Source organism: Clytia hemisphaerica, unplaced genomic scaffold (genome assembly GCF_902728285.1).
Source record: "Clytia hemisphaerica strain Z4C2 unplaced genomic scaffold, Clytia hemisphaerica genome assembly, whole genome shotgun sequence".
Lineage (NCBI taxonomy): Eukaryota > Metazoa > Cnidaria > Hydrozoa > Leptothecata > Clytiidae > Clytia > Clytia hemisphaerica.
This window is the reverse complement of record NW_027103372.1, coordinates 282,490-294,493: the sequence shown is the minus strand read 5'-3', so window position 1 is coordinate 294,493 and position 12,004 is coordinate 282,490. Positions and strand designations below refer to the sequence as shown.

At 35.7% G+C, this 12,004-nt stretch overlaps 2 protein-coding genes across 3 annotated transcripts in view; one reads left to right on the top strand and one right to left on the bottom strand.

Moving 5' to 3' along the window:
• Nucleotides 1–12,004, bottom strand: part of LOC136823292 (DNA topoisomerase 2-binding protein 1-like) — a 29,690-nt gene that overhangs the window by 1,694 nt on the left and 15,992 nt on the right. For both annotated transcript variants that reach the window (XM_067079475.1, XM_067079483.1), the window contains exons 12-13: nucleotides 3,966–4,264; nucleotides 3,312–3,664 (exon numbers count right to left, since the gene is read on the bottom strand). In XM_067079475.1, the coding sequence (XP_066935576.1) occupies nucleotides 3,312–3,664; nucleotides 3,966–4,264 (652 nt within the window). The remainder of the gene's footprint in view (nucleotides 1–3,311; nucleotides 3,665–3,965; nucleotides 4,265–12,004) is intronic.
• On the top strand, nucleotides 7,043–11,529 carry LOC136823308 (uncharacterized). Its single transcript, XM_067079494.1, has 2 exons — nucleotides 7,043–7,175; nucleotides 7,917–11,529. Exons 1-2 carry the CDS (start codon nucleotides 7,115–7,117, stop codon nucleotides 10,988–10,990), a joined length of 3,135 nt encoding a protein of 1,044 aa, XP_066935595.1. The 5' UTR covers nucleotides 7,043–7,114; the 3' UTR covers nucleotides 10,991–11,529.

The following is a 12,004-nucleotide window of genomic DNA, read 5'->3' as shown; positions in this document are numbered from 1 at the left end:
TGTTCTTGAGTTTTAGGCCTAAAATGTTCTTAGAATGTTCTTAATTTCACCATTTTGTGAGTATTTTTGTGCAATTTCCTAAGAAATTGCGTGTTTTAGAGTCCATGAAGCCTTAAAATGTTCGTAGCTTGTTCTTAATATTTTGGCCATCGAAGTCTTATGTTCTTATGTAATTTATTTTTATAAATAAAACGTGTAAACAAACAAAATCAGATCTGAAATCCGAGAAGAGAAAAGTAACTGTTTCAGTTTGGAATAGAGGCTGTTTGTGATAGAGAAATATTAAGATAATATGATTGAAAGAAGGAAAGTATAAAAAACATGCGCTTTCAAATTCACCCCCGGTTCAATCAGAGCTTTTTTATACTGTATTTGACGTCACATCACTTGACTCGAGGTTAAGAGAGGTTTTGTAAGAACAACAGATTCTTCCAAATAGTTGATTGCATTCTTAAAATGGTTTAAATTTATAGGTCATTCGGCAAAATAAATTCTCGCCAAATTTAAGTTTCTTTCAGTTTAGTCTCTATTTCTCCTAAAACCCTTTTTATCTCTTTTTTCAGCTAAAATATTGAACAAAAATGGGTTGTTCGCCAAAATTAATTCTCGCCAAATTTAGAAATTTTATTAAATTGCCAAAATAAATTCCGCCAAATTGCACCAAAATTGGCGAGTGGGCTCATTCGCCAAAATTTCTTCTCTTAAGGTACATCACAATCAATCAAAGTACATCAACAATCTTATAAAAAATGGTTAAAAGAGGAAAGGGTAGATCGGCGGTTAATGAAATCTGATACAAGCCAAGTGGTGAACAGAGAGAATGAAAGAAAAATTGTAGATAAGGGGTCATTAAAAACCGATAAAAGGTTTATATATGGGATTAATCGAAAACAGTTAGACCGAATTGTGGATTTCTAATCAACATCCAGGGTCATTGGTTAAGCTTATTTGTCAATGACAAAAGTTAAGTATATAAGTAAGAAGCTTATCACGTTGAAAATTTGAGTGATGTATAATTCAAGATCGTGACAGAATTAATAGCGCCCCGCAACACGAACGTCATAATTATTACTTTTCACTTTTTTTGACATTTGTACGAGTTGCAATCCCACAATTCAATGTGGCTCAATTAAAGATACGTGCAAGTTGTTATATATATTTTGTTAAATGATGCGATTAACGTGCAAAAGAGATAAACGCAAAGGTTGATGAGACTGGAACTCAATACATCGAGAGTAATGACTATGTCAAAAATAAAATCTATTTTCAGATTCGGCGCGGTTTTTGCATCATTATTATGGGCCGAACTCAGTGCTCTGTACCAGATAGCCTGGATATCCAAGCTCAAAATTTTAGAAAAAACAAAATTTACCTCAACATACAAAGTTCTAAAATTATAGAGCTTGGTCTCCCTAAAGAATGAAAGTGAAAACCCATGTTTCCTAGCCAACCCAGGGCAGCAAAACAGAAATTAATAAAAAGCAGTCTCACAAGATCTAAAACTATTTAAAACATCCAAAGATTACACCAAAGTCCATAAAAAAGTTTGCATGCATTATCATGACCAACCATGTTTTCTTGGAAAATGAACTTGGCTCTGTTTTCTTCTTTTTCATGTTTTCATGTAACAGAAAGCCCTATCTTCACTTCACTTGCTTTAGAATTTATTATTTTTGCTCCACGCCGTGTAGATTGGCCCTTACGGTTTTAGCGAAGTGAGCGCAAGCAAGCGGACTGCATTCTCTTAAAGAGAATGCAAATCGCTCTAGGGAGACCAGGCTGTAAACCAGAACATAAAATATCAAAAACTAGACTGTGAAATAGTTTACAGCCTGGATATCCAGGCTATGTACCATAGTGTACCTCGCGTATAAAAGTGTAACTTAGCTGGGTACGGAATTGATTTCAAAATCTCCGTAGATATCGGGTCTGATACAGACAAAGTTCATAGTGTCTGTAAAAAAAACTGAAGATGATCTAAACAAATAAATTCATACGTGATAACGAGTTTTAAAAGTAATGACATACATGTTTTTCAAAGATAAAAAACTATATAAGAGCATAAGGCTTGATGGCCAAAGTATTTAGAACAAGTTAAGAACATTTGGGCCTCTAAAACATCAAATTCTTTAAGTAATTACAAAAAAAGTGAAACAACGGTGAACATCTTTGGGCTTTAAACTCAAAAAGTTCATCTGAAAAATAAACGAAGTTATTGAAAACGACTAATGAGCGAAGGATGCACAAATCGACAATGCTTGCGCAGCATCATATATGTCTCATCCCTCAATGAGCTGTTCCATTTAATCTCCATACAGGGGTACTGGGGTGGACGAACTTTTTCATACCAAACTAAAATTCTTCAAAATGTAGATGCTCCTTGGGAAAAGACAAAGTTTGCAAATCCCTTGGAAAAATTCTTATTCAAACCTGAAATTCAGGGTGGACTCAAATCAGCATTTTACTTCCTGGAAGTTTCAGAATAGCTTTTTATCTGGAAATCTTCTTCTGATTACCCCCTGGAAATCCTCCTCTGATTACCCCCTGGAAATCTTCCTCTGATTACCCCCTGGAAATGTTTGTCCGCCCCCCCCTGTATGGATCTAAAATGGAATAGCCCAATAACAACACGTGCTAAAGATCAAAGGTTTCAATCAACATAATGGGATCTTTTTATCGACAAGCATGGTATGATATGAAAACGTCTTAGCATCATAAGTCAAATATCACTAATTTATGATATCGATGACGTCATTGATTACGAAAACCTTAATTGAAGTAACATGAATGAATCATTAGACTCAGCGAATGAAAATTACAGGAAGTCATTAATTAATTGATCTTGGATCGTGGTTGCGATGGGAGAAAAATGACTGAAGAAAAAAGACTGAAAGATGGTAAAAAAGAGGAATTACTTTCCCAAAAATGCTGAAATCCGCTGGTACATAAAATGTTAATGTCGTGTAAGAATTGAGTTTTTGATATCATACAGCAATGCTATCCCTTGAATTAAGTGCAAATGTCATCAGAAATTGAAATATGGACGAAAAAATTGGTCTTTGGAGAGATTTTTTGAAAGATTTCCATTAAATTAGCAATTCTATACACAAATTCATAAACGATACAGCTGATACTTCAGGGCATTGGTATTGTACTTCAAACTATACACATTGTTAAAAAACAAAAATTGAAAAATTAGAGTCTGTCTCAATATCATCTGCAGCGGAGACAAAACAGGCTAAAAATTTTGATAGAATAGCGGTTTGTACTCGTCAAAAAGATATTCCAGAGTGTTGAAGTTTAAAGCTTACCCGTCAGAAAAAGATGTGTTGCACCTTCTTTATTTTCAAAGGGTGGTCTTGTGGCCAATATACACCCTCCGCCCGCTTCGACAATTCGTTTAACGCCCGGCACTTTGGATGTTTCGATACACATCAACACGTTCCATCCTTTGAAAATGTTGAATTTCGGATCTTCAAGACGTTTTTCGATTAATTCCATTCGTAAACGTTTCCCAGACGATTCGAATTGTTGTAATTCTAGGTCAGCACCCCACTCATGATCTTCCTCGTCCACAAAGCGACCAGCTTCCCGGCTAGCTTCCAAGTAGGATTTATGCAAGATCCATTTTCCACTGGAAACGGCTGCTAGATATTTCTCACTCCTAAACGTAAATAAATTTGTAGTTCTCTCAAGGAATGACATCTTTTCCATTTTTTGATGGTTTTTCCTTTCTATTTCATTTATTGTTGCAAAGATATGAGCCGAGTTTAAAAGAAGAAAACAGTGAAGGTAGAGCTTGAATCTAGCCTTTACCAGACTAGCCTAACTAGCAATTTTGATCACTATGAGGGCGGGGATTAACAATTAAGCATAGTAAAGATTATTTTAGATTTTCATTTCCATCATCGTTTCTGTTTTACTTTTTCAAACGAAACCTCGAATAAAAATACTCTTTCTTTTACCTTGTGGGCGCGTTGACGATAACGTGTGAGCACTGCGTGGAAAAATATTGAACATCAAGAAATTCACCGCCCAACTGCTCAACCACCGCCCCATATTCAATCTTCTCCTGAACTGTTAATCCTGAGAAAAGGAATCGATATTTTCCGTCGGTTTGTTTTTGTTTCGTCTCTTTATCTTCATCTTCACTTTGTAATAAGTTTGTCGGTTTATTGGACGATGTGTCGGCTTTGTTGGATGACGTGGCGGTTTTCGTACCGACTTTTGTTTTGTATTCTGCACTATCTTTCTTTGAATTCACCTGAGGAAAAAAAGCAAGCTAGAGCCAACCAAGGAACAACAAACGGTGATAGTTTTTCAAAATAAGGAATATAATGAAATCAACATAAAAGGGCTTGCGGAACGAGCGTTCTGTTTTCGCAAAGCGAAGAAATTTCAAAATGTATAAGAAATCAACGACTCCATTATTAATAGAGAATTTAAAAAACAAACTAATAAGAACTTTACAATTCACCAAGAATTTATCGCCAGTGAGTCATAACAATAATGTCAAAGAAGAGGATGTTGGAAAAATTAAAAGACTGATAAAAAGTCATTTGTTTATACTCGATTTTGTAATACTTTTGTAGCAGTTTCAAAAAATCTTCCTGGAAAAAGTATAAAGATATCTGCTCAATACAACTTTTCGCATGGACTTAATAACATCACAATCACCCAATATTTGATAGCGTATTATGATCTTTTTCGTAGTAAAAGCGTTTACTCAAATACGTTGAACCGTGTATTGACAACATGACAAAAAAAATCATTGTTCGGCTGAATGTAAAGTTTAACCATTACATGACATTTCCAATAAAATTATAAAGTCTAAATGTTAAATTATTTCGAAATCCAAATGTTGCTTTAAATCTGACTTGACTGTTGCAGATATTTGGTTTGATCTCAAGCCATAAAAATAGTTTTCAATGAGATCAATTGATGTAATAGGAATGGTTACTCCAATCAATTGTCACAAAAATGTGCCATGCAGTATGGATGCCACAAGGTAAACAACCATCTGTCAGACCATTTATCGAAAATTTCAGTTGACAACAAAAAAAACAGCCACACACATTATTGTCACATTAGCAAGTGGATGGTAGGACAGCTCTCCTCTCCCAGAGGAAGTGGTAAAAAACCTCAAGAATGATACTCGAGTAAAATTTACAATAAGTACGAACAGCAGCAACGCTATTTTACAAGCAAATGATGCCTTCCAGCTTAAAAAATCAGCAGGATCATGCCTTGACAAAAATCGCCATTTTTGTTTCGCACAGTCTGTTCCTCTAAAGGATCCTGCATTGTAACACGCATGCGTAATTTGTCGTTCTTTTAGACCACATGTAGTTATTTCCCGTGATAAACAAAGAGGAATGAATCTCTAGGGGTGGTACAGTCACTTTCGGTCGGGGTTGTGGACGGCGAAATATGTCGTTTTTTATGAAATTTGTCGTTCTTTTTGTCTATTTTTAGAAATGCAGGATTCTTTAGTTAAACCCCCTCGCAAGTGTGCAAAAGTGAAAGTAGCAGCAACGACAAAAAAAACAAACATCTCGCACTTGATTGGATAGTCAAACTCGATATAATTTTAAAAACACTTTTATTTTATAAAAAAAAGAAAAGTCTACTTTGCTCGGGGTTTCTTCGTGAGCCAAATCGGTAGCATTTCTCGAACATATACCGGGTGACCCACGAAAAAGTTCAGACGTTTCTCGACGTCTTGAGGCCGAACAAATGTCCCAAAGTGCTTGGAGTTTTGATATTTAGAAAGTAGATATCCCAACTTAAAATTTGAGCCATCACTTTTTAAATTTGACCAACTTGTTCTCTACTTATGAGCTTTTAAAGTCAAAATTCACTTTTCGGAAAGTGTAAAAAACACGTAAAAAAGGGGTATCAAATTTGGTATTTTTAGACGTTTTTGATATACAGTTTTTGAAAATAATCTGAAAAATCTACAAAAGCGCCAATTTTTATAAAAACTAATCTTGTTTTAAACAAGGTGTTTTTATTAATTATTAATGTCATAAAATTCGTTAAATAAGTCAATTTGTAAGTGATTTTCTAATTGACTGCATAAATTTAATACCTCGTTTTTACGTGTTTTTTACACTTTCCGAAAAGTGAATTTTGACTTTAAAAGCTCATAAGTAGAGAACAAATTGGTCAAATTTAAAAAGTGATAGGTCAAATTTTAAGTTAGGATATCTACTTTCTCAATATCAAAACTCCAAGCACTTTGGGACATTTTTTCGGCCTCAAGATGTCTGGAAACGTCTGAACTTTTTCGTGGGTCACCCGGTACAAATTTACGTCCCGCGTACGCAGATCTTGCCAAAGGATGCGGAACGCGCGTTTGAGCGCGCTGCGCGCGCTCAAACGCACGTTCCGCAAATATATTTCTGCCAAAAGTGGTCTAAATTGAAATATCTTTCAGCAGAAAGAAGAAATGTTTGCGACTTTAAGAATGTTTCAAAGCCTCACAGGCCTTCTTTTCTGGCATTTCTTCCCCGAAGGCATTTTGGAAAAGTTAATTTTCACCATTTTAAGAGATCGTTGGTTAAACATTTTTTTGCTAAGAAAAGCCGAAATTCCGAAATAAGGGAAAAAAGAAAGTAACATTGGATGCAGGTATACAAAAGTCACATGGCACAATATCTGGAGATTAAACATGTTTATCATATCAAGTAAACATGATCTTTGTTTTGATACAAACATGACACGCTATCAAATAACTGACATAAAAATGAGCACTTTTTTAATTAGAACTATGAAAAAAGTTTAGGCTGATGGCTAGTAACTGTTCTAGTTTCGTAGAACATCAAGTGTTGTTATTATTAAGCTCTAAATTAAATGGCGATAAACATATACCTCTGTAACCTAACCCTGTTTCACAGACCTCAACGAAACCACGAGGCGACTTTGTCACGAGACAAAGAATCAAAAGATTCCAGAACGAGATTGACGGGTTTTTACCGGTTTTTTTTTACATCAAACGTGTTTGCTTGAGAAAAACATTATCTCAAGTGCTACAGAAACGTTGATGTATGTCCAATAAAAAGGGTATAACATTGAAGTTTTTGTAGTACAGTAATTCAGTTTGTCTAACACAATGAAGATTGGGTACCTCTCCAAAGATTTGATTTGGTTTTTGATACGGATTTTAATCCTTGGTAATAGTTTATAACATTTCATTGCTTTAACCCTATTCATACTAGGCTTTTAGTGGCGATTCAAAACTAGGGGGGGGGGCTTTTCCACTTAACTTTTGATCTAGTGAGTCTTTTTGGATGAAATTTGGCACACAAGATCCCTGTCACATAAGGTAACTTTTGACAAAATTTTTTTTTTGATGACGTCATTCATCATGCCCAAAGTGAGCAAAAACCAAAAATTTCCTTTGTTCTTATAAATAGCTATTGTATTCTAACAAGGGCTTTAGAAAAAAGTTGCCTGAGTTTAAAATTGGCCAGTACACTGACTTGGTACCCTCCTGTTTTGGTAAAAAAAATAACGCAATTAAGGTTGTTTAAGGCTTAAAATAGCACACATTTGGGGTATGATTACAATAATTTAAATTTGGCGGGAATTTAATTTTTACTTTCCGCCAACATTTCTTCCCTTAAGGTATTTTCCTTTGAACTTCGCCATGAAAGTTTTTATTATTCTTTTCGCCAGCTCCCTTCAAAAACATATTCAGTGCTCCGACGCTGAACCTTGCTGTTTAAACTTAGCTTTTTAATATCAATGTCATGTTAGTTAAAAGGAACTTTAAGGTTTAGCACTTCAAAATCTTACAACACCAACTAAAAGGGAACGGAATAAACGGTAACTTGGCTTCTCCGAAAACAAGGAAGAACTTGTCTTTCTAAAGTAAAAAACAAACTCAAGAATTCATTCTATTTCCATTTTAGATTTGAGACCAGGACTCTCAGCAAGGGAGATTTACGTTTCTTTAAACAAACAAAGCGATGATATTTCCACGTGTGGAACGAAGTGGCAACCGTGTCGAACCATCAAATTCACCATCAAGAATATCTCAAAGGCTTTGGATACCATTCTATTAGATTCTGGTTACACTTTCTATCCTGACCAGTCCATCGAGATCGACAAGGAGCTCAACATAACCTCTTACAATGGAAATCATACAGGACATGAGAGGGCTTCCATTCTATTCCGTGAAAATTTCAATGAAGGATTCATGATAAGAGATAGTACTAGTATTCAAAATCTTGATGTAACGTGGAGGTTTACCTCAATCATTTTCAATCTTCAAGCGGGAAAATTTTTCACAGTAGAAAGCTGCTTGATTATCATAAGTTCATATCTGCTCATAACGGGGTGGAGAGATATGGAAAAAGTTACTTTCGAAAAAGTTAAATTCAGTAACGTTACTTTTAAAGGTTCTTTTTCGAATCCACAAGTGAAAAAGACGAATAGGCAAAACAACTCGGCTACCAAGAGAAGCTCTCATAAAGAAAATTTATCCACCCCTTCGCTTAGATCAATAAATATAAACTACACCAATTGTCGGTTTCTAAACACTTTATTAATGATCTCAGCTCCCTTGTCAAGTTCGAATAGGCCTAATTTAACAATTTCGGAGTGTCACTTTGAACATGCTGATACGAGGTTTCCTGCTATTAATAACACAGTTATTTACTTCGCCAGCAATCTTGTGCGTAAATCATATATGGGGTGGATGTATATCGGAAACATTTATGTAGAGAATTGTCATTTCCTCGAATCTTATGAACCCAGTGTTATTCTAGACGTAGTATTTTTTGATGGTCCATATGAGCTAAATATTGACAATTGTACATTCGAGAATACTACGTATGGCGCTGTTCACGTTGAGAATGGTGATATCACGATCAATAATTCTCGTTTTATGAACAACATTTTTATTCCGATCAAACGATTTTCGGGCACGGTATACGCACCATCATTATCAGTAACAACAGACAGCCTGACAATCATGAATAGTGAGTTCATAAATAATACCGCTCCTAGCAACCTAGGTGCGTCAGTGCAAGCAAAAAATATATATGATGAAAATGGTAGAAACGTTAAAATTTCCATTTTAAATACTACTATCATATCAGGAAAATACCCAGTGTCGAGCGATGACACACCAATAAGTATTCAGATCGCTGGTTATATTACACCAGCATTTCTATTTGATGAAACTTCAATAGTAAAATGTTCGACAGGACAGTACCTCCGATACTATCGAGTAGAGGGTAGCATTGGACTAACAGTACATTGCATCACTTGTAATACATCTTCATATAACGCAAAAGATATATCATTTTTAAAGGCCAAAGGTGGAATTTCCGATCTTCAGTTCTACTCACGTGATATTACTTGTTTCAAATGTCCGTACGAAGCTTTGTGTTATGATGGCGCTATTCGCAGTAAAGGCAACTACTGGGGATTATCTGATAACTCTGGCAAAGTGACATTCTATCCTTGTCCACCATTGTATTGTTGCTCGTCCTTGGAAGGGTGTGGATCATACAACACTTGTGCTAAGAATCGTGTTGGTACACTTTGTGGTGATTGCCAGGAAGGACATGTTTTATCATTTTTCAATCACAATGAATGCATCGATAAATCATTATGTGAATATTCGTGGACAGTTTGGTGCGGATATATCCTTGCTGTCGCTATCTTGTGTTTATTTTTTTTGTACAATGAGGACGTTTGGCGATTCTTTAGATCAAAAACAGCTCAAGACCACAACAAACAGAATGTGGAAGATCTTGATGAAATTTACGAAAACGATACTCAAACTCCCTTATTGAGACAAAAGCCGATGGAAAATTCTTCATCAAAGCAACTGACTGGTGTCATTAAAATCACATTTTTCTTCTACCAATCAGCATCGATCATCCGTATTTTAGCCTCTGCGAAAACGTACTATAACATGCCGAACATTTTGACCTTTTTGGTATCCTTTTTCGACATCAGGTTGGAGATCACAAGTGATGTATTGAAAGTTTGTCCACTCTTTACATCGAACTTTCTGGTAATAGATGCTTTTAAATCCAGTTTACCGATAACATGTCTAGCAGCTCTGTTGCTCATGATGTTAGCCTGCGTAATGACCAGAATCTATTATACTAAAAGGAGATCTGATAATGAAGTAGACTTTGGAAAATCGTTTTTACGCCGTTTGAAAGGAGCTTATGTAAACATTCTATTGCTCGGCTATTCCAGCATCTCGATCTTTTGTTTACGGGGTATCCATTGCATTGATATTGATGGAGAAGAGCGCCTCAATGCCCAAGCTTCCGTGAAATGTTACACCGGTTGGCAATACCTCATCATGGTCGTGATTGGCTTATGGGTTATTCCTTTCCCACTCGTCTTATACGCTGCTTGCCGGGCGCTCCGCTCATATCGTATTTCAACGAACGAGTTCCTTCTGGTCCTTACTTTACCACCGTCGTCCGTCTACTACATGTGGTTGAGATCACGCATCTTCACTCAATATCATTTTATCTTTGACCAACAAACCATTCAAGAGAAAGACCGAATCTTAGAAGTCTTGAACGGTCCCTTCAAAGTCAACTCGAAAAATGAAGAATGTCGTTTAATTTGGGAGCCAGTATTAATATACCGTCGATTACTACTGATCGTTGTCACAACCTTTATAACATCGCCTGTCGTTAAATTATATCCAGTCGGTTTGGCGTTCTTTGTATTTGTGGTGCACGATTCGTTGGAGAAACCATACGCTGACTCAAAACTTAATTTCATCCAAATGGTTTCACATTTGATCCTTTGTCTTTTGACAATGTTTAATATGTTCTGGGCACTGACCAATAATGTTGATGTACTGCAGAATCAAATGTTCTACATTCTCGGTGAAGTGCTTTTGATTGTGGAAGGGATGATGTTGGCTTCCCCTTTTGTTATTTTGGTCTTTTATTTGATTTATAAATCAATTTTGAGCATTAGAAAATGCTGCAGTAGGCAGTAAGTTTTTAAGGGCTCTTTACTATTTTTTGTCAATTTTACACAGCAAAAAATGTTGATTTTTTAAACTTCCATAATGTTTATTAATATATACCTGTAGGCAAAAACAGCCATTGAATGATTCCTGATTTACCACGGCTATGATACCACGGTAGAATTTTTTTTTTCAAATTTAGCTTTCAAAGTTTGATTTTTTATTGACAATCGACAACGATTACCAAAGAAATGTATTGAAATAGATCTATTGTCGATTTCATGAGCAAATATTATGACTCAAAGTAATTAAGAAAATCATTAAAAAAGGAAAAACATTCAAACGTTCGATTATGAGAGTGCTTTATAATTATGTGAATCGTTCGACTATATATATAATTCAGGTTTTGTTTTTGCCTCTAGTTATATAATAATAAGAAAATTTTCAATAGAAAAGTTATTAACAAATGTTTAGACAACACAATCTTAAAATAATTATCAAAATCAACTAAATTAAATCTTCCATTTTTATGTTCTGTGGGAGAATTAACTACGATTGATTAATTACTTGTGTCCCGTGTTCGGGTAGTACGTGGGTCCAAAGAATATCTCGTGGGTAGTTCGTGAGTTTAGGATTTTTTAAAAACCTCGTGTGTAGTTCGTTAGTCCAAAAAAAAACCGTGCATTGTTCGTTGGTCACAAACCCGGGGGGGGGGCAGTCTGATTTTGGACTGACGGTATGCGCGGGCTAAAAATTGGCGTTCAAAATCGCACCCTCACAGTGCAGTGGTTTTTCCCGAAAAATACACCCTTACAGTGCATTTTTCGCCAAGTTGAATACCCTTACAGTGCAGTCTAGCTTTTTTCCCTGAGGTGATTGAAATCCCTTTAAAAAACTTTGACTGGACAATTTCATTTTTGTTAGAATTTAGAAATTCGTACCCTTACAGTGCAGGCGGCAAAAAACCCACCCTTACAGTGCATTTCGGATGCCTTGAAAAACACACCCTTAGTGCCCGCACATGCCCGTCAGTCATTTTGCTTG

Coding starts and splice junctions, on each gene's coding strand:
- LOC136823308 (XM_067079494.1), top strand. CDS start 7,115: ATGAAGATTGGGTACCTCTCCAAAGATTTGATTTGGTTTTTGATACGG. Junction 7,176..7,916: donor GATACGGATTTTAATCCTTG/GTAATAGTTTAT, acceptor TTTCCATTTTAG/ATTTGAGACCAGGACTCTCA.